Consider the following 23120-nt stretch of genomic DNA (forward strand, 5'->3'; position numbering starts at 1 on the left):
TTGTCTGTCAGAACGTTAGCAATGAGCCCTTCACAAGGTGGATTAATTATTATTCATTCACAGACAAGGACATTTAAACTTAGTGATACAGATACACAAACATGATGTCGGACATGTCAAGCACATGGAATAGTTTCAAAGTGTACAGTTGGAAGCTCACTGAAGCATCCATGCACAAAAACTGGTATTCAGGACAGCCCGAGATTAGATAGATCAGACTCTAACAGTTTTGTTTGTTTCCTGCAGGGGCCTCCAGGTCTTCTGGGGCGGCAGGGCCCTCAGGGGCCTCCGGGCTTTCCAGGCCCTCAGGGGCCTCCAGGACAGAAGGGCCAGAGAGGAGACGAGGGGCCGACAGGAGCTGTAGGACTGAAAGGAGACTCGGTGAATAAACATGGTTCTGTTGGAAACATGGTGGCTCTGTTTGTTCTGTAACTACATCATTCTGACCTGAAGACAAGATGGCCGACACTCTGATGTGCACTGATGGCATCTGTTTTCCTGATTAAAGTTCTAAAGTTCTAACAGTCGGTCTGTTGTGACTCAAAACCACAGCTACAGTTTAACTCTGTCTGTTGTTTCAGGGAAGTGTCGGCGTTCCAGGTTTTCCGGGTATAGAAGGAGTTCCGGTAAGAAGCCCCGCCCTCTCAACTTCTCAGCTGCTCTGATTGGCCCAAATGTAGTAAGATCAAAGGTCAGACTGTGAGCATGTTTTTGTGTGTTTAGGGTCATCCGGGTCCGGCTGGCGGACCTGGTTTTCCAGGTCTGGATGGATGTAACGGAACCAGAGGAGAGAAAGGAGGACCTGGATTTCCAGGAAGACCAGGACCTGATGGAGAACAGGTCAGAGTCACTGATCGATCATAACATACATTGAATGTTTGACTCAGTCAGGCTTTAGCTTTTGGTTTTAGACATTATTAAATTCGTAATAATTCTTTCTTTTTTTAATCACCAGACTCCAAGGAGGTTTCTGATTTTAGATTTTAGAAATCAAAACCTCCTTGAACGTAGAAGACTTTATCTCATGTAACAGTACGGAAGATGTTTGAGCACTACAATGTACTGCAATACATGCTGTGTAGTTTTATGTCATCACCATGGTAACAGTGTTTTATTCTGCAGGGTTTTGCAGGACCGAAGGGGTTTCCAGGAGATCCAGCAGTCTACTACATACAGTACCCTGGAATACCTGTAAGCAATATAAGTATGCTCGTACTGTCAGTATCGACCAATAGTTGCAGCTCTATGCTCCACTAGAGACCACAGATTATGGGATGTTTCGATAGTCTGAGTGTTTGTTTCTGTTCATGTTTTCCTCTCTGTCACCGAGCACATTTGTTGTATAGTACTTGTGCTGTATAGTTATGCTGCCACATAAAGAGAAACTCTTCATCCATTCATTTTCCATAACTGCTCATCCTGTTAGCAGTTGCAGGGGGTGGAGCCTATCCCAGCTGACACTGGGTGAGAGGCAGAGTTCACCCTGGACAGGTCACCAGAATATCACAGGGCTGACACATAGAGACAGACAACTATTCACACTCACATTCACACCTACGGACAATTTAGAGTCACCAATTAACCTGCATGTCTTTGGACTGTGGGAGGAAGCTGGAGCACCTGGAGGAAACCCACGCTGACACAGGGAGAACATGCAAACTCCACACAGAAGGGCTCCCCCACCCTGGGTTTGAACCAGAAACCGCCTTGCTACGAGGCAACAATACCAACCACTGCATCACTGCACCGTGAAGATAAACTAATGTTAGTATTTGTGTGTTACAGGGAGACGTTGGCCAAAGTGGACTTCCTGGTCGGCCGGTGAGAACAAACCTTTGACTTCATTACATTTGTGACACTTTTGCATATTTTACTTTCAAAACACATGAACAGTTTTTTTTTTTTAAATCTGATGCATTTGATTTATATTAAGCAACACAACATCTGCTTTTTGAGTAGTTTTAGTCTTTGACGGTGCATTTGTGACAAAATGTGCTAAATATATATATATTTTAACCTGTTTGGTGCCTTGCTCAGGGGCACTTCAGCAGTGCCTAGGAGGCAAACTGGCACCTCTCCAGCCACCAGTCCACAGTCCATATTTGGTTCGGAAGGGGACTTGATCCGGCCACCTTCTGGAATAAGCTTTTTTTGCACAATGAGTATTTGTACTTGTGTCAGTGGTGTGTAATGTTACTGAACAGTGTCTCGGTCTGCAGGGTGAACGGGGTCTGCCTGGTCCGATGGGAAATGTGGGTACTGCAGGATTGGATGGGACTAACGTGAGTCACAACAAACACACCTGATTCAGATTATTACTAATGATAATAATGACCGTGTTAAGACTCGTAGAGCCTCAATCCTGTTTTCAAGTTCCTCACAGTTATTGTGAAACAGTAAATCCTCTTACATTCAGCCAAAGTACAAACAAATAAATTCTGTTCATACACGTACCCACAATATGTCTGTCTGTGTCTCCAGGGTCTCCCTGGTCTACCTGGCTCCAGAGGTCTACCTGTAAGTATTGTCAGTGGTGGATGTATGTCATAAAGTACATTTAACTGAGCATAGTGTTAGTTCAGGCAGGACACAATGTTGAGCTCGGCTCACATCCCAGCTACATCAGCTGATCTCAAACAGCCAGTCAGCTGATGGATCAGCTGGTTGATGGAAGGGAGTCAGCTGATAGATCACATGATGCCTTTCTATGCAACCATTTGGTAAATCTCATTCAGGGCGCCCTATTTAAACTGCTCTGGCCTGCCTACTGTTGCTGCTTCCTCTGCAAGCTGCTTTGCAACCTGCCTCCACCCCAGCTCCTCCTTTTCATGCCGTGTCTGACTTATCAATGTCATTTCTGTTTGTCATTGATCCCGGGGGTCTTTGCTTCTGCTCTCCCTGCCTTAGGCTTTCCATGTAGGCGCATGGAAGGGCAGGGAGGTGTGCTCTCTCCACCTTAGGCTTTCTGTGTAGGCCTGAGAGGCCCCAGAACAGAACCATACCACCAAATATAATACTGCAAATGGAAATAAAGTGGTCCTGACTGAACTCTTGCAGTGTACTTTTTGACATACTTGTACTTCACTTGGATATTTCTAAAAATCTGATTACTGATTATCGATCAGAGTGTTTGTACCTGTTGAGGTTGTTGTGGTGACAGGTTGTTCATGTGTTTGTGTTTCAGGGAGAAAAAGGTCGATCTCTGCCCGGACAGAAAGGAGACGAGGTACAAATTTATAAAAGAAAAACAAACAAACAAAAAATTTTATGCAGGAAAACACCTGGAAAACATCTGCAGTGGCATCACTGAGGGGGCGTCACCAGAAAAACAGTCAGGCGACTTTAAAGCTTCAGAGAGCAGAACTGAGAGGATTTATCTTTTACTGTTATTTTAATGTGAACATTGTCAAAGTCATGTGCAGTAGTAGTATTGCAGTACTGTTTGTGGTCCACAGGGGGATCAGGGCCTCCAGGGGCCTCCGGGACCGTTTGAGTACGTCGACCCTCCAGAAGACCTGTACATTAAAGGAGAACAGGTGGGTCATGGTGTCACACAGCCAGTCAGATTACAAGCTCTATTCTGTCTAATGCTGTTCTACTGTAAATGACCTAAAACTCTGAACCTGTTCTATGTGATGTTTGTGTGTCCTTGTTCTATTGTGGCTGTTGTGTAGTTCTGGCTCTGTTGGTTCTAATGTTGGGTTCTGTTGATTCTTCAGGGTCCTCGAGGGCCTAAAGGAGTCTGTGGAAGTCAGGGACTGCCGGTAAGTGAAGACATCTGATCAAACCTCTGGAACATCTGGCTCAAGGAACACAGGGTTCCTCTGAACACTGTAATTTTCATCACGTAGTGATTATCGAGAACGTGATGTGATGATGTTTTTGGTTTCAGGGTTTGGACACTCTAAAGGGGATAAAAGGAGAGAAGGGGATTGTGGGATTCCCTGGACCCAGGGTGAGTCACCCTCTCTCTTCATGTTATTGATCAGTATCGATCAGTGGATCAAACTGTAGATTTTTTCTATCTTAGCTAACTGATCAGCCCCCACTAAAATGCTCTCATGAGAACTTGCTGAAGTGTTGAGAGTCAGGTGGCAGGATGAACGTGTGATGGAAATTCACATGAACTCGTTATGTTCAGAATAATGATAATGTAACGTGTGTGTGTGTGTGTGTGTGTGTGTTTCAGGGAACTTCTGGTTACCCTGGCGTGCTCGGAGAGAAAGGATTCAAGGTGAGTCATCAACACTGTACAGGTATAAAAGCTGACGTAGTGATAATTAAACTGCTCACTAATTACTCAGCTTTAACATTTTAAATGATACAATTGTCAGCCAATCAGAAACCAGGATTTCCCCCGTGTTAATGGTGTGTGTGTGTTTTCAGGGAATCCGAGGAATTCCGGGTCTCCCAGGTCTGATTGGAAGAGAAGGTCCTAAGGTCAGTTTGTTAGTCTGTGATGTAACACCATCAGCACCCTTCTGACCAATTACAGTCGGGTGGTGACTCACCTGATGAGCTCCTGTCTGTTAATATGCAGTCTGTAATAAGCCTGTTCCTGTTCCCAGGGCATGATGGGAAATCCGGGTCCTAAAGGCCTCCCTCATGAAGCAGAAGTCACACACACAGGTACGGATCAATAGACACTGATCGATCAGCTGACTGATGTCATCACTCTGGTTTGAGGTCAGCTAACTGCCACCTGTCTTTCAGGTGACGTTGGAGACCCCGGAGCTACTGGACTGAGGGGCTCTCCAGGGGACAAAGGGCTGATGGGAATGCAAGGCCCCCCAGGAGCCCCCGGCAGATCCATACCTGGTCAGTAACTGCAGCCCATCAACAGTTTGATTCATATTTAAGGTGGTATAATAATAAATAAAGTTCTCTGTTGTTCCTCTTCAGGACGGGCAGGTATTGTGGGTGAGAGGGGAGTTCGAGGATCCAGAGGGGACAGAGGAGATCCAGGTCCAGTGTATTTAAACGGTCCAACACCTGGAGAACCTGGAAAACCAGGACGCCCAGGAGTCAAAGGACTAAAGGGAGAACCAGGGGTTCCAGGTAAATGAGAACACTGTTTCTACCTGTTGTTCTCACGCCTGTCTTTCAGCCTGATTCTGATCATGAATACAGGTTATTTCTTGTTGTCGTCCTGCTAACTTCCTGTTTATCTCCTCAGGTACTTACTGTCTTCCCGGGGCTCCAGGAGAGTCTGGCGATCCAGGTGATCAGGGGCCACCGGGGTCCCAGGGCTTCCAAGGGTTTAAAGGTCAGTGTTGGGACATATTGATTAAGTGATTGATTGATTGATTGATTGATTGATTGTTCATTGGTTCTGGTACCAAGTTCTAGGTAGTAAAACGTTTTGTCATCAAATGGATCTTAACCTCCACATGATAGATTAGACTCACTGAAGATCAAACATTGTCCCTTACATTTGTTTTAATAGAAAGACCAGAGGCTCCAGAATGTTTCCCAGAGGAACTCCAAACGTTATTGACCTCACATTTTATAACTCTTTTTAAATCTTCTTGTGTGTTTCAGGTAGTCCTGGTGACTGTGCTTGTGGCCCCCCATTTGTATTGAGGGGTCCCCCCGGCAATGTGGGTGACCTGGGGTCTCCAGGGTTTCCAGGAGCCCCAGGGGCTCCGGGGCAGAGAGGAGAGAAAGGTTTACCTGGAGACACAGGTGTGCGTGGACAACAGGTGAGTCAGCAGACAACAGGGTCAGAGGTCAGGGGTCACATAAAACACATGGTGCTTCTCAAAATCAAGTAGGGATACCTAAAATTTCAAGGAGGCTACGTCATCAAAAATACCGCCAAAGGACTGTTCCAATGTCAAGGACCCTTAGATTTCTCTCAGCGGGCATGAAGTGCCTACAATTCCTTGTGCATGATTTGCCGGAATTTAAGGTGGGGCCTCTTGCTAGTCTGATCCAATGTGTGTTGCCGAATATTAGGAAGGAGTCTTGCGTAGTTTCTGCAGGACCCGACTTGGAAGGACCCATTCTACCAAGGAAGCGTCCTTGAGTTTGAGAAGCACTAACAGATCCTGGAGCTCATTGTTTGATGTTTGGTTTGTTTCACTGATTGATTGATTGATGGATTGATTGATTGATTGATTGATTGATTGATTGATTGATTGATTGATTGATTTGTTTGCAGGGTCTGGGTGGATTTCCAGGTGTCACAGGGTTCAAAGGTCAGAAGGGAGATTTCACTGTGGTGGATTTTAAAGGTACTTATAAATCACCTCAGAGTCTCATCTCTCTCAAACTCTACACACCAGCAGATGTAACAGCTGTGTTAAACTCTGTCTCAGTTCTGTAAAAATGAACGACTGTGTGACTCCAGCCATGACATCATGTGAGTGTATCAATGGTTCTGATTGTTTTTTTGTCGCCAGGTGAGAAAGGAAACAGGGGCCAGCAGGGCCCTGCAGGCGGACAAGGATTCTCAGGGAGACGAGGACTGGATGGGCCCGTGGGGCCCCCTGGAAACCTCGGCCCACCGGTCAGTGAGACACTCCTGTTGAACCCACACTCCAGCACCACCCTCAGGAAAAACTCTAATGGAGTCAGATAAATTCCCATAATGTTGTTTGTTCTACGGTGAAACTCTGCAGCCTTCAGCGAGCGCTGACAGCATTTTCACACTGTTACTGTCTCTGGTCCTGCTGTTCTGTCTCTCATCAGATTAAATCATGTTTCCGTTTTCCTCTCAGGGTGATAGTTTCGCCAGTTCTACTGGAGACAGAGGCTTCCCAGGACTCTCAGGGCCAAAGGGATTACCAGGACCTTCAGGCCCCCCCGGGCGAGGTGTAGTCGGAGCAGTAGGACAGCGTGGGGCCCCTGGTGACCCAGGACCTTCAGGACTCCCTGGCCCCCCAGGGCCGAAGGGGGTTAGAGGTAGAGATCAATCTGAAGTTGATTTTAAATTAGGACTGTGTAAACACAAACTCCAGCAACACGGTTCATTACTTTTCCTAAACTCAATTTGTTCCCTGACTCCTCCCCTCTCTGCAGGTGATACTCTGCCCTGTGTACCCAGAAACCCTGGCGCTCCCGGAGAGAAAGGGGACCCTGGAAATCCAGGTAAACACCATCTATAAAGACTGTCTGTCTGACTCCCCAACACGTTCTCATCCCAACTCGTCTAATAGCGATATTAGACGAGTTGGGATGAGAACGCTTTGTCAGTGCCATTCAGCTGCATTTGCTGTTGATGTTCCAGGACGGCGTGTCAATTTACACCATGTAGCAAAAGCATTTGGTTCGGTTTAGAAAAAAAACATCGTGGTTTGGCTCTACATTCATACAGAAAGCGAACACTGGGCTCCTGGGTGAAAGTTTGGGGTTTGTTGGACCAATTCACCTCCCCTCCCACCCGCTCTATAGGGACTTCTTATATAAGGTTAATGGCAATGTTTCACACTGACAGCATCCAGCGGCGTATCCTACTGCCACGACTGGTGCCGTCCAGCTGCATTATTAATTGACACCACTGGTGGAATCTTTCATGAATCACCGTAATCACCGTAAAAGATTCCATTCAGCCATGTTACACACTGGTGGCTTTTGGCGCCGACGTTTGATGCCAAAATCACTGTCAAAGCGGCGGTATTTGGCGACTTACAAATAAGAATAGGCTGGACTCCCTGTTCACCTGTCTGTCTGACCTCCCACCCACCTGTCTTTTTCTCCAGGTTACCCAGGACTCCCGGGTCCTCCAGGTTTTCGTGGCATCACTGGACCTGATGGAGCTAAAGGAGACAAAGGACAACCTGGACTTCCTGGACTACCTGGACGACAAGGTACTGGATCACACCTGCACCACACCTGTAACACCTTTCCTTTACATTATTTCTACAAGGATCCTCTCTTCCTCCTGCAGGACCTCCAGGTATTACTGGAGATACCGGAGAAGAAGGACGTGAAGGCGACAGTTATGGCGGAGAGCCAGGTACAGTCACCTGTCTCTGTGATGTGACTTACACTGTCATTTCAGTAGTTTGACCTCAGTCAAAGGTCCAGATGAAACCAACATTTTCACCTGTTTCTCTGAACCTCTTCAAACATGAAAACACATTTAAGTGTCTTTTCAGCATGTTGTTTAGTCCGGTTGAATCAGACTCTGGTTGGTTTTCCTGTTGGTGCAATTTGTTTGGGCAGATTCAAACATGACAATCACAATTCGATCAAAACAGCATCACGGAGAACCTTTAGAGGACCTGGTCTGGAGTGGTTTGTTAGTGGTGTGAAGGGGATCAGAGATCTGATTTAAGCGGGGTATCACTGATCTTCACTGATTCAGATGTTTTGGATTAATGTCATTACAGTATTATCAGCTGTGTTCACAATATGTTTAACTGTCCGTATACCAGGCTCTCCAGGGCTCCCAGGCTCTCCTGGACTCAGGGGCCCAGCAGGAAACTCTTTTGTCGGGCCCTCAGGACCCATTGGCTTCCCAGGGCGACCAGGCTCTCAGGGGCCTAAAGGAGTACCTGGCCCCCCCGGCAATGATGGACTACCAGGTGAAGTACTGGACCTGAATATCAGGTCCAGTAGAATAGAATGGAATAACCGCTGCAGCAGCAAAAACAGAATCATCAGATTCAGTTTCATTCATTCAGAATTATTTCCTGTGTTTGTCCAGGACTCCTGGGTCTGGCTGGGGGCCCTGGCCCAAAGGGCCAGAGAGGACATGATGGGGCCCCAGGTGAACGTGGCCCCCAGGGGCCCACACGTGATTTCTGTGATGCAGGAAAACCTGGTCCCAGAGGCCTTTTGGGCCCTCAGGGGCCCATAGGACCCCCAGGTAAACTCTGACTCCTGAAGATGCTCACTTTACTGTACTTCAATGATCTTAATTTGACTTTACTGTACTTTCCTCCTCCTTACCTTACCTAACTTTACCTTACCTTACCTCACTGTACTATACTACACTGTCCTTTATCCTTACCTTACTTAACTGTACTTTACTGTACTTTACCTCACCTTACTCCATTGTACTTTACTCCACTTAACTATACTACAATTGACTTTACTCCACTGTACATTACCTTACCTTACTTCACTGTAGTTTACTGCACTGTACTGTACTATACAATACTTCAGTGTACTTTACTTAACTGTACTTTACTTAAGACGTCATATTTCTGTTCAGGTTTTCCAGGGGAGAAAGGTGCGATTGGGGAGAATGGTCCTCCAGGTTTTGGCCCTCAAGGCCCTCAAGGGAAACCAGGCACTCCAGGTTTCCCGGGGTACCCAGGGCTCCAGGGCCCCTCTGGCCCCATTGGAGACATTGGACTACCGGGGCCCAATGGTCCAAAAGGTGAGCACCTCCCACCAGAACACCTGTGTTTACATGTTTTCTGACGACAGATTCACAGAAATACCAACCGTCTGTTTCAGGTCTGATGGGGCCCCGGGGCCAGGAAGGAGGGCCAGGGGCCCCTGGACTGCCTGGGGCCCTTGGAGCCCCAGGGAGGACAGGGGAGAGAGGGGTGAATGGACGAGATGGAAGCCCAGGATGTGAGGGCCGGAAAGGAGAGAAAGGTACGCACTAAGTAATACTTACTTCAAGTACAACAGTTTCGTGAAAAACTACCAGTGTAAATGTGATGAATGAGTCAAACTTTTATTCAATGTGAAATCTGTCGCATGTGAAACATGATGGATCCCATGTGTGTCCCCCTGCAGGCTGTAAAGGGGCCCCGGGGCTTCCAGGAGAGACTAAGTTTATCTCCATCAAAGGAGGAAGAGGAGGAGAAGGACCCTCGGGCATCAACGGATTTCCTGGACCACGAGGTCAGAACTGTAACAGAGGAGACCAGTGTCAGGGTGTGATGTCACACAGGAAGTGGCTGGGTCATAACCTAGATCAGAGGTTCAGTGCTGCATTCGGGCACTTTATGAAAGTTGGACACACCTTTACACTAAGCACCTGAACGCTGATCTTAAAGGTTTGGACTCATTATCACAGACAACTTTGAAACAGCTGTAGTAAGTTTGAAAACAGCTCTGAATTCCCACTGAGTCCCAGTCTCTGCAGGAAATTGACAAAATCAACATGCATTTATGTTGTATGATGACAGCAGCAGAAATAAGATGATAAAAGTATTTAAATCAAAATGCAAAACAATTATTAACACTAATCGGCACAAAACTGAATACTGTTATTGTCTTATTTCTGCTGCTGTCATGATACAACATTCATACATGTCTGTAGGAGCTGCCAGAGGACCAATACATGGCTGTATTTTATCAGAAAAGCTCTCAGGGCCTATGATGAGGAAGTTATGTGACATCCAGTCCTTGACAGGTGTTAGTCGTACAGCAGTGTATTGTCTGCATAACAGTGACAAGACTATAGCCACAAGCGGCGATTCTAGGGTTCAAGCCAGCATGGACCTTTTAAACTTAAAAGCTGGGTAGGATCAAGACCTTCGACAGTTTATGACACCTGCATTAAGAATAACCAACAGGTTTTTTGACGATCAGACAGATGCTCACTTATTAATGTCCATATCTGTGCTTGGCCTCGCTCGTCTTTGGTAACGCTGTCACTTCCTATTGGTCAGTTACAGAAACATTTTTGGGACATGCTTCAATGGCCTAGTTAAAAATATCCACCAACTTTGGTGATGTTTGTACAAATTGTCATTGATTAATGGCCAAATTTTGTGAAAGGCCACTGCAGTTGTTTGGAACTGGTAGTGCCCCCTATTGAGCGATTTTAAAATTACATGTATTTCAACTTTATTTAACAAATCCTGCAAGTTTTAACTCAACTCAACTTTATTTATATAGCACATGTCATCCAAACATGCAGCCCAAAGTGCTTCACATGGCAAAATTGGAATGACACAGACACAAGACAATAAAATATTTAAAAAGCAAACCAACCAAAACAGGACAAACTAACAAAAAAGATGATTAAAATCCATAGAACAGAATGATAAATAAATAAAATAGAATAGAAATAAATAGATAGGAGAGATAAAAAAAGGGTAAAACCAGTGGTTAAAACTTTAGAGAGAGCGATCAGAGAGAAAAATGTATGATTTATAGTCAGATTCATGTTCTGCCATGCCCATTTTCACATTTGTTGCACCCCCAGTGATCGATTTGAATAAACTTTTAGGATGTTTAAGGTATGTATGTGGACATATCTTACAAGTATCTGATGATTGGCTTAACGGTTTTGGAGTTAGGTCTACTTATGTGCTGAGCCACGGCACCTTTTAAAGTCAAAACCCATTGAGATATCAACTAGCTTTACATAACATTTGATGAGCTTGGCCCAATAATGATCCACAGAAACTATGGAATGATTTGAACCTATGGTTTTGGAGGAGATGTCAACAATGTGTTTTTCATAGAAATCAAAATAGCGCTGCAGTGCCAACATTATGATTTAAAATATCCTGCAAGTTTTGGGATGGTCAAACAAACAATTTCTGATTTATAGTCTGATTTGTGCAGTGCCACATCCATTTTTTGCATTTGTGCCACCCTAGTGGTGAACATGAATAAAACTTTCAGAGTATGTTCCTGCTACAGCTTTAGACATTTTCTGCAAGTTTTGTGATGATTGGCTTAACAGTTATGGAGTTAGGTCTGTTTATGTGTTGAGCCATGCCCGTGCTAAAGTTCATCGGTCAATATCTTCAAAACACAGTCAGGTATCCACAAGCTTTTGATAACTTTTGATAAAGTTGGTCCAGCGATGATCCACAGAAAGTCTGGTACAAATTGGATATGTGGTTTAGGATAAGATGTCAAAAATGAGTTTTCCAAAAAATTCAAAATGGCGGACATTTTAACCATAGGACTGTAATGGTTCGTGCATGTTTTTTGTAAAACACAAATTCAAGTAAGTCGGAATTACAGTGTGAGTGGCATGGCCTTTCAAAATAAGAATTTTCTCACATTAGTTATAGCACCTCCCATCTAGCCAGTTGGCATCATATTTGTTAAGCAGCATTTGCACACAGCTTTCATTTGACTATGTGACTACGATGTACCATATCGCAGGAATTTGTGAAAACACTTCTGAAGACAAAAAAGAAGTCAAAGCAAAAACATTAGTGTTTCAGCCCTTCAGGCTTGAACCCCTACATGCACTTAAAAGGACAGAAAAGAATCAGACCAAGGATTGAACCCTGGGGTACACCACACACCAACTAAGTAGACAAGGAGACGTAGTGATCAATGATCACAGAAAAACTTCTGTCTGACAAAAAGGAGGCAAATGAGTCAATGGCAGTCCCTGTTATATCTGCCCATTGCTGAAGCTTACTGAGGAGAATAGAGCTGTCAACCTCAAACACTCTGTTGCTACAGGAAATAAAGGCGTGCGAGGAGCTACCGGTAAGCCAGGCTATTCAGGCGTCAACGGACCCCCAGGCATCGTAGGACTCCCAGGACCCCCAGGGCCCTACGGCAAACCAGGACCTCCTGGAGTGCCTGGACGTACAGGACAGCCAGGATTCATCGGCTTCCCCGGAGAGACTGGAGATCCAGTAAGAGGACTTTGTACAAACCGTTATTAAACACCACTAACAGAATCCCTAACAGACTTTGGGCTTTGGGAGTGTAAATGCTGAATGTGTATTTGAGCCATTAAGGAAGTCCAGAAGTTAAGAATTATATATTAGAATCAAAGAATCAGAACTGTCTTTTGATTTGTTATTTGTTTCTGGTTGCAGGGTGACCTGGGATGTCCGGGCAAAGATGGAGAGCCTGGGCGGCAAGGATTTACTGGACTCAAAGGTAGCAACTAACCCCGAACCCCGAACTCTACCCACCACCATGATGTTTTAACCTTTCACACATGAAATACAAAGCAAAATCAACAATTGTATCTTTGATTCCTTCCCTCTGATTCTGATCTTTATCTGTGCTGGTTGGTGTGTAATGCTTCTGCTTGTATTTTAAGGTGATAAAGGAGACTCTGTTGGTTGTTCTGGTCCACCTGGAGACAAGGGGCCTCCTGGAGACTTAGGGCCCTCAGGTGAGTATCTGGTTTTGCAGTTGTGAAACAGAGCATAAAGATGATCCGCAGCTTGGATGTGAATAAACAGCAAGTAAAATCCAAACACATGACTCTGTTGGTTTAATATTGGTTAAAGTTGACTCCAAACTGAATAAATGAAGTCCGTCAGTGCTCAAACGAGATAATCTGTTGTTGATCTTAATTGAGTGTTTTGTGATGGAACTGATGAAACCATCAGGTGAGTTTCTGGATCAATCAGCTGTTTTTCTCTCCCAGGACCTCCTGGACCTCAAGGAGATCCTGGAGGACCTGGTGTCAACGGGGCTCTGGGACAGAGAGGATGCAAAGGAGATCCAGGCCAGCAGGGAGACCTCGGCGAACCAGGTACAGAAGCTCACCTGGACCTTATGAAGTCTTTACACCCTTATTTATTAACATGAGCTGAGTCATGTGGCCTGCTGCTATTTAAAACCAGTGAAGGCCGATAGCTGGTCAGTCGGAATGGTTCCCTTTGTAGGTAAGCTGTTAATGTGAGAAAACACCAGAAAGTGCTGTTGATGGCAGATTAACGTGGATCAAGAGTACGGCAAAGAAGAAACAACTGAACAATGAAAACATTGTGTCTGTTAAAAACAAATGTAAATTATGCTGAATGTAATTTTGCTGGCTACAGGTAATGTCACCCCCCTCAATGCTTTTTTTATCTGGCCTTCATTTGTGTGTCCTAGCCACGCCCCCAAACATAGTGGGAGACTCAGTCATTATAAGTGGTTGGAACGTATTTCCACCTCTGTTTCTTTAAACAGCGGCATTTATGTTCAACATTGTGTTTGTTGTTATATGCTCCATAACACAAGGGGGTGTACAGACAAAATATTCTGGATAAGCACAAAGTGGAGTGTTACCAGAAGAACGTTACGGGTAAAGTAGGTTGCCTGGCAATAGTAGTAGTACATCTACATACCACATTTTGTGACAAAACTAGTCTAATGAACCCAAATGCAGACACAGACTGGGAGCAGGATCAAGTAGGTAATTTATTTATAAAATGAGTGGAGGAGTCCTGGGTGGCAAAAGTCTGAGGTAGGGAAGTGAAGCAGGGAAGCTGGGCTGGGGGAGCTGGCAGAGTGGTTTCGGGGAGCAGAGGTGAGTGGAGCAGATGAGATCCAGGTGGTTTCCAAGTGAGCAAGTGTTCCAGTACAGGGGAGAGCTGATGTGATCCCAGGTGTTAATCAGGTGGTATAGGAGTGGAGCAGGAGGCCGGAGTCAAATCAGGACAATGCTGTGGGCACAGGGAAATGGGTATTAGCAAGCAAGTCAATGGTCAAGGGTTAACAAAGTGGCTTGAATGAGACTGACTGGTTAGCAGAGTCCGCAATCTGGTAACGTGCTGAAGTTGGAGTAGATTGTAGAGGATTAGCAGCTGCTATCAGACTCCTTCACACCAGGTTCCACTCCTTTCATCATAATTCCCCATTGTTGTGGCTAATTCGTTCCAAGAATTTAAGGCCATTTGACTGTCTGTGTGGTCTCTCAATGAACAGTCGTAGAGATGTCTGTAGAGGTGCAATTTTTTGAACTGGCTACTGTCTGATGACAGTAAAGCCTGTGGTGGCGAGGGCCAATATTTCAGGTTTAGCTGGTGTAGCCAGCAGATGTCTGAGTCAAGACTTCCTCCTCTGTGGCCCTTACATTTGAGTTCATCTGTTCAACTGTGTTTGAATGCAGATAAAAAAATTAAAAAGCTAATTTGTAGCTAACTCACCAGATGATAGCCGAAGGGTTCCGAGATTGCATTTCAGCCCACATGTTCAACCTGTTTGCATGGACTGTTTACCTTATGTTCAAATGTGGTTGGTCAGTACTATTCAGACTACAAATAGAAACCACAACACTTTGATACCAGCATCTTGTCCTGTAATTCTTGCCGTAATTTTTTAGCGCACAAGCCTTACACTAGGAACACTACGGAGAGCATAAACTTGCTTAACCCTGTCTGTTCATCTACTTTATTCTAGGTGTGGTCGGTCCCTCAGGTCCCAGAGGTCGTTCGGGTCTTCCAGGTCTTCCTGGTAAAGCCGGCGCTGATGGTCCACCAGGACCGCAGGGCTCCCCGGGCCTCCAAGGTCAGAACTCAAACCCAGAGCTGCTGTCGTCTTAGAAGTCAAAGAGATTGTCTCGTAAAGGGAAGAGGTTTAACTCCAGTCTCTTTCCTTCAGAGGAGGTGGAAGTCTATTTTTTTTTAAATCCAGACCTCATCTCCAGGTTGATTTAAACATGTGATGTGTATCTGGATATCTGATCTGGATCAGGAAAAGACTCAGAACACATTATAACCCACACCACATCTGAAACTGGTTGACATTGTGATCAGATCTCAGCCACATGTAAATAATTTTTCGTCACTCCTCTTCCTGCTATCTGAAGCTGCCTGTCAAAATAAAAGCTCCAGATAAGTCGTTCTGTGATGAGGTGATACTCGATACAGTTGAATTTACTATAAATTATAAATCCAATAAATTACTGTGGTTTATTATATTTACCTGACAGATTGCAGTGCACATGTGTCTGAGGTGGCCGAAATAAGCTGACTGTTTGCTTTTTTATGATTTTTTTTTTTTCCACATCAGGTCCTCCTGGACCACTTGGACTTCATGGACTGGACGGACTGAAAGGAGTGAAGGGGGACATGGGGACCAGAGGTATGAGACTCTCACATAGACAATAAACAAACACTAAACAAGCTAAAGTCAGTTGCTAACATACAAACCTCAAGTAAATGATGATGATGAAACATCAGCATCACAATAATAACACCCGTTATTCTGTTTAGGTCTGGGTGTGCCGGGTCCTCCAGGTTCTAATGGTCTTCCAGGGGATAAAGGTCCTCCAGGTCCTCCGGGACCCATGGGTTCATCCCAGCCCGGACCACCAGGACCCACAGGCCCACCAGGACCCAAAGGTGTGTAGTAGTGTGACTCCCATCAGGGTCAGGATGTGTCAGACCAGCAGTGATCCATCTAAGATCAGAACTTTGTGTTGTAGGACCTCCAGGGGTTTTTGGACCTCCAGGTAAAACGGGACCAGACTGTAAGAGTCCAATCCCAGGGCCTCGTGGAGATCCTGGTTGTACTGGGCCAGATGGAGAGCCAGGTCAGACTTAAACGTTCAGATTTAATAAACTTGTAAGTCAGATAAATCACAATGCATGACCTCTGACCTTTGTTTGGTGTTTCAGGGTGTGCTGGTGAGATGGGGGATCCAGGTCCGAACCCTCCCGTGCCTGGAGATGATGGGGACAATGGGGCTATTGGGTGCCAGGGGCCCATTGGCCCAAAAGGATCTCCGGGGCCCAGAGGACTGCCAGGCATCCCTGGAAATCCAGGAGTTAAAGGTCAGACTCTCTTCATGTAACTGAGATATCTTTAAATGAAGAGCTGCTGACAGAACTTCACTCAGAGAAGATTCACTTTACAACCCAACAGAACTGAATGGTGGGTGTACCTGAGCACCAAAACCTCTGAAGCTTTAGGCTATATTTGCAGTTACCTGAGGTATGAAATTAAATGGACCCTGGGTTTAACTTAGTAGGGACACACTCTAAAACATGGAGCAGGACTTGACCCAGCTGATCTTTGTCTCTTCAAATCTCTGTGTTCCACTTCAGCCCCCACCATTGTATTTTTGTGTGCTAGGACACCTCATCATGGACTGTCACTTAGTTACATCTGTGTGTGTGATTAGGCTTGCGGGGGTCTCCAGGTCTGATGGGACTACCTGGCAGTCGGGGTCCTCAAGGTTGTACTGGTGCAAGTGGGCCTCCAGGACCAAAGGGATATGCAGGACCTATGGGTCCAAAGGGGGAGAAGGGACGTGTCTCCCCCTGCCCCGATTATCCTCCCGCAACACAGGGCCCTCCAGGACCTCCCGGCTTGCCTGGTCAGCCTGGAGATGTCGGCGTCAAGGGAGAAATCGGCCGGGTGGGACCAAAAGGTGAGAAACGGTTGGTGGACGGAGTTATGATGAATCATCATGACCCATTCAGAAAGTTTTCTGGTCTTTAACTTCTGCTTAGAAGAACACATTTCGCCACAGTCATCCAAATACAATAAACTCCAGAGCCAGTTCAGGGTAATTAGGTTAATGAGGGACAGCAGATCTAAACTCTCAAAATTAAACCTTCTGATGTGAAACTACTACCATCCGGTGTAGTATCAGCGCAGCTGATAATTAAGGTGGTTGATTATGTGTTTCAGGTAGGAAGGGGGACATCGGGCCTGAGGGACCGATAGGCCTTGAAGGGCCCGCAGGTCTAGATGGAGACCGAGGAGTGCCAGGCCTGCCAGGGGAGAATGGAATAGTGGGAGCCAAAGGTGAGACCTCCACCTGTCTCTCTAGTTGTCTGGGGTTGTTAGAGTTGTTGTGTATCACCTGTGTAGATTTGTTCTGTTGCTGTAACTCTCTTTGGTCCTTGTGTCTCAGGTGATCAGGGTCCGAGCGGTGACCCCGGTCCTCCTGGACCAACCAAAAACTTGAACTCGGGCTTCCTGTTGGTGATGCACAGCCAATCAAAGACAGTACCCTCCTGTCCACTAAACATGAGGGTCCTGTGGATCGGATACAGTCTGCTGTACCTGGAGGGTCAGGAGAAGGCTCACACTCAGGACCTGGGTAACACATAAGCACACGCATACAATAACCCCTTTCATTTCCTTTGATGGGAAAGGTTACAATTGGCATTCATTCCAGAGAAAAATGACTCCTCAGTAGTCACGGTTATTCATAGGCTCCAGCTTCAATAGGCAGCGATGGAAACATGACATGCTGATTTCCTTTTATGACACGATGCAATCACTATCAGTCAGCACCAAGTTTGAAAGAATTTTCACTGCCCTCCATGCTCCTTTCTACTGTTCACTAACCCCGTTTTCTGGTGCATCCAAGACACCAACCCCGACACACCAGTAAAAAAAACAAATCAGAAAGGCATACTTGTCTGCTATGAGCAATGGGAAAGGAGTCTATCGTCTATTTTTAGTAGGACTTCTCACATATAAAAAAAAACAACATTTCAGACATTTCAGTCTCTACCCATAGACCAGAACCCCAGCTGAGGACCTGAGCAGAGAATCCAGGGCTTCACCTTCAGGGTCAGCCGTCTCTGAACCACCACAGTCTGACACAGACTCCATCTGACCCTCACTGGAGAACTAGACCCAAAGATACTTGTCCAGGTCCAGACCTTGATATCCACCTACTCCACGGAGTTCTGTTTGACGTTTTGTTTTTTTTTGTTTTTTTTACTGGCTTTGTGACATCAAACAGCGGTTTACATTTGAAATAAAAAACGACAAGGATTGCCGATGTCAAGCTGTGTTTAAGTGGTGTGCTGGAACCACCACTGGAATGAGGATGAATACCAACATTGGTGACCGTGACAGAAAAGATAAGTTCCTAGTTTGAACCCAAGGTGGAGGGTTCGAACAGTTTGTATGTTCTCCCTGTGTCAGCTAGGGTTTCCTCCAGGTGCTCCAGCTTCCTCCCTCAGTCCAAAGACATGATGGTCAATTGGTGACTCTAGATTGACCGTAGGTATGAATGTGAGCGCGGATGGTTGTCTGTCTCTATGTGTCAGCCCTGTGATAGTCTGGTGACCTGTCTAGGACGTACCCCACGTCTTGCCCACTGTCAGCTGGGATAGGCCCCTTCCCCGCAGATACCAGTTACAGTGGACGCAATGTCAGACTAACTAACTCTACTCAAGGACTCACTCTCAATCTGATGGGAACAATCCAGTGAGTACCATTGCCTCAGATTTTTAGGTGGTGACCCTCATCCTGTGGCGTGTCAAGGGACTATATTCAACTTATCTTGCATTGTAACATGCATTATGACAACTTAATAAGGTTTATGTATGTTTTTAAATGAAGTGGAGGAGCCTACAAGTGTTTCGTTTAGTTTGTCTCAGAGGCTCCGCGGACTCCGCAGCTCCGCTCAGCTGTCTGCTGCTGCTGTGAGAGCAGTGTCCTTCTGCTTCTTCTTCTTGTGTAACCTTGTGTGTATTGGCGGTTAATACAGCATTATCGCCACCTAGTGGATTGGAAGCGCATTACACCTATAATGAGATTTTATTGGGAAAAATAGCTCAAATGCGACCCCCAGTGGTAAAATTAGGTATATAATTTGATATATCGGTTCGGTTAGATATTTGGCTTTAAATCAAACCCGTTGGAAAATTTTCAAACCGGCACAAGCCTAGACTGGACAAAGTCCTGTGACCTCTGCAGGATCCCTCCAAGAGTCCACTACTCCAGGACCAGGACAGAATCCAGATCACAACAATCACGCAGGGTCTCCTGTCAGCAGCCTGACAGAAACTTTCTCAAGGAGGCGGTGCACCACCACCCTGATCTGCCAGTCCACAGGTCCCGAACTCTACAAGGCACTGAATAGTTATCCAAGGAAACAGAACAATGTCCAGAGCTTTCAGCATCTCAGGGTGAATGTCATCCACACCTGGTCTTAGCCCAAGTCTTCCTGTTCATCTTCCTCTATGGGTGACGTCAGTTGGGTTCAAGAGTTCCTCACAGTGTTCCCCCATAGAACGGCTTACACACATCTACACACTATAATGTCCCTTTGTGAGAACAGCTTCAAACCAACCAAAGACCTTTGATTTGTTAAATGATTTAAATGTAATCTATATTTTAATATTTCCAGGTCAGGCTGGGTCCTGTATGCGGGTCTTTTCCACCATGCCATTCTCCTCCTGTAACATGGGAACCTGCTCTTACGCCAGTCGTAACGACAAATCCTACTGGCTGTCGACGACGGCAGCCGTCCCTAGTATACCAGTGGGCGGAGCCTCCATTGAAGATCACATCAGCCGCTGTGTGGTGTGTGAAGCCCCCTCCGCACCTGTCGCTCTGCACAGCCAGACCTCCAATCAGCCAGAATGCCCCCCCAGCTGGAGGAGCCTGTGGACCGGATACTCCTTCCTCATGGTGGGTACTGCAGTGGAAGTACTGCTGCTAATGCCAAAACTCCTACTTCTGCTACAGCACTACTACTGCTAATGCTACTGCTAATGCTATCAATAATACTGTTACTGCAGTTCTACAAGTACAACTACTACAGAACTACTACTGCTAATGGTGCTCATTCTGGGCCTTTTCTCCACCACAATTTCATTTCCTGTGCGTGTTGCAGCATACAGGTGCAGGTGACGAGGGCGGCGGCCAGTCCCTGACATCATCAGGTAGCTGTCTGACAGACTTCAGGGCCCAGCCCTTCGTGGAGTGTCAGGGGCCTCGAGGAACCTGCCACTACTTCGCCAACATCTACAGTTTCTGGCTGACCAGAGTGGAGAAGACCACCTCCAACTCCAATAGCTCCTCCACCACGCTGACCGAGGGCTGGCAGCAGAGGGAGAGCATCGGGAGGTGCAACGTCTGCATGAGGGGTTGAGGGGGAGCACCTCCTCCTTCTCCTCCTCCTGCAGAGCCTGAGAGGACGGACAAGACGAGACTCGTCTGTTTGTCTCTGTGAGGAGAGACCGTCATGTTAAAGATAACGCTGCCAATCAATCAGTCAGTCCTGTTCAGATCATCAGGAGTGACTAAGTGCAGCACAAACGTCACAGCAGACAGATGAACTGGGGTTGTCTGATGTCAGTTTGTAGTCAGGATGTTTGATCTCCACCCAGAAGTCAAAGATCAGATATAAAACCTCACCAGCTGTGGGATCACTGGGCTCGTGTTCATGTTTGGATCAGCAGGTAAAACCTTCTTAGATTTTATTGTAAACAAAATTTCCACCGGACAAAACAGAGTCAGGAGGGGATTTGGATTTATTCAGATTCATTCAAATTTAAATTCCAGATAAACGTGTTAAAAACACAATTTTGAAAAGCAGATTAGCTGTTTAAAAATGTATTTCTGATGTGAATTTGTCAAACAAAGCTTCAGTTTACAGCTCGCTGTTCAGTCAGTTAACAAAACTACTTACTTAGTGAAGTGAACTCTACTATATTTTAACATTAACAGCTGTATTTTGGAAAAGTTTGATGACTGTCATGGTAAAGCAGCTTTATTTTTACCTGCATGAGTCCAGTTGGTGCTGATTTTTTACCTCTCCAGTGGCTTAACATTTTAACATTTTACTGTTCATTCATCAGTGTTGTAGGCCGAAAATTCTCACAATCTCCAATATGAAAATGTGTGGCCTATTCACCGAATAAAAAAAAGTTTTACTTTCTGTCAACTAAAATGTGCGTCATACGTCTACGACCTGGCACCTTTATTCCCTTAAGTCTCTCTAGCTTGGCTCGGTAGAGGTTCCAAATCCCAAAAGTAAGTGTCAGAGGAAAATAGAGAATTTAATAGTGTGTGGACACAGATTAGTTTGCTTTCATCGCCACCGCTGCAAAGTTAAAGCACCAAATAATTTTAAATAGCTACCTGCAGAGTCGCCACCTTGTGGTAAAACATATTAATGAATGCTCATGTCGACCTATTTGTAATATTGATAGGTTAGTTTAGACTTAACAGGCGATGTTAGCGTCAGGATTAGGCTAAAATATGTTTTGCAGCTTCAGATTTATATTTATTTTTATTGTTAATATTATTATTTTGGCCAAAAATGTCTCTTTTGATAGTGAAGGTGTCAGACTCCTGTTTTAGGGTGAGAGTATTAACAGACGAGAGGTCTAAAGATTTTTGGGGTAATAAATTGGCATCTTAAATCCTCCTGTGACCCTGCGTCCTCATATGAGGACATCACATTTTTGATTGCTGCACCTCACACTTTGTCCTGCTTAACTTAGACCTGTTGCCCTCATTCGTGGACACTTCTTTGTGCCATCTCGTGGTAGTAAAAGCACAGTACACTAATCCATGTAAAAAACAAGATGGCAGCCATCTCTGCCAAGTCAGTCTGCACTAGCTGATCCTGACACAAAAGTGGACAAGGTCCAAAACCTGATCAAATTTCATGGTTTAAACTTGTTTATTTATGTTTTATGAAGTTTGTAGTTTGATGTGGCATCAAATTTGATCAACTTAGCAACAGTAACAAGCTAAGACGGTGTTGATTACGACATTGGACTTTATTATCGCAGCATTTCTCTCAGGCCAGTTGGGTGTTACAGACTGTTCCTACAGACAAAAACACATTCGTATGGAGCAAGGAAATTTCATACAACATTACAAGAGGAACAAATCACAAGGCTTTTAGATATAGTACATTATTTGCCATTTTGTTTTTGCACAGTTGTGTTCAGGTGTTGAAATGAACAGTTTCAGTCAGTGGTAGACCTGAACAGTGACCCCTAACCCACAGAGTTACAAAACATTGAACAAATGTTGCATTGATTGTAATTTTGTTTTAACACAACAATGTTCAGACACCTAAGTAATCAGTTTTATATTTGTTACACACTTGTGAGCATTTAAAATAAACTCATTATCCATGTATGAGGACACTGTTTTTAAAAAACCCACTTGCTGTTAAAAGATAATGCTTCATTTTTTATTCTCAGCAGGTTTTACCAGTCCCTAGTAGCTAGGAGAATTTGGAAATGCATACCAAACAAAAGCTGGGGTGTCAGGAGATTAAATTAGCTTGTAAATTAAAAATATAAAGGACCAATAATTGAACCCTGTGGAACCCCATTAATGATTATCCCCTTTTTCACTATGTTGCTTGTTGTGTGTCTGCTGAAGTTTGATTGCATTAGATCAAACTACTCCATGCGATGATAACTGTCACACTGTTGTGGAGTCATCCTGATGTTGTGTCTCCTTTCACCATTAGGAGGCGCTAAGGTCAGACATATTAAATATCTACACATAAGAGTGAGTTAAAGATCCACGGACAAAACAAAACAGAATGAGGTGTTAAAAATGTCAGAATGGCCTGTTTAAGGGTGAATCAGTGGAAGGGACTGTGAGGTCTGAGGTCACTTATTGATTTATGATCAATTTATTGATAATTTGAGTTGTGAATGACTCGTAAAAGAGCTCTTTGTTGTCCTGAACGCAGATTATTTAGCTGGTGTGATTCGTGTTTTCCATTCTTTATTCTTCATTCATATTTGCTCTTAACTTTTCGGTATTTAGAACGA

The 23120-nt window shown here is 45.1% G+C and overlaps 1 protein-coding gene across 1 annotated transcript; it reads left to right on the plus strand.

Moving 5' to 3' along the window:
- Positions 1-803: 803 nt before the first annotated feature.
- LOC126387511 (collagen alpha-4(IV) chain-like) lies at positions 804-22521 on the plus strand. The gene is made up of 40 exons (XM_050040013.1): positions 804-840; positions 1123-1191; positions 1786-2282; positions 2482-2517; positions 3185-3226; positions 3456-3536; positions 3720-3764; positions 3893-3955; positions 4190-4234; positions 4387-4440; positions 4569-4629; positions 4714-4818; positions 4903-5058; positions 5177-5266; positions 5542-5702; positions 6164-6236; positions 6405-6511; positions 6723-6906; positions 7024-7092; positions 7704-7811; positions 7892-7960; positions 8382-8531; positions 8654-8815; positions 9164-9331; positions 9412-9555; positions 9700-9807; positions 12346-12524; positions 12711-12774; positions 12941-13015; positions 13274-13381; positions 15016-15123; positions 15628-15699; positions 15831-15959; positions 16043-16150; positions 16236-16391; positions 16742-16990; positions 17254-17370; positions 17480-17668; positions 19718-20001; positions 20207-22521. Exons 3-40 carry the CDS (start codon positions 2244-2246, stop codon positions 20462-20464), a joined length of 4416 nt encoding a protein of 1471 aa, XP_049895970.1. The 5' UTR covers positions 804-840; positions 1123-1191; positions 1786-2243; the 3' UTR covers positions 20465-22521.
- Positions 22522-23120: the final 599 nt, after the last annotated feature.

This window comes from Epinephelus moara, unplaced genomic scaffold (assembly GCF_006386435.1).
Source record: "Epinephelus moara isolate mb unplaced genomic scaffold, YSFRI_EMoa_1.0 scaffold597, whole genome shotgun sequence".
In the NCBI taxonomy this organism is placed as follows: Eukaryota; Metazoa; Chordata; class Actinopteri; order Perciformes; family Serranidae; genus Epinephelus; species Epinephelus moara.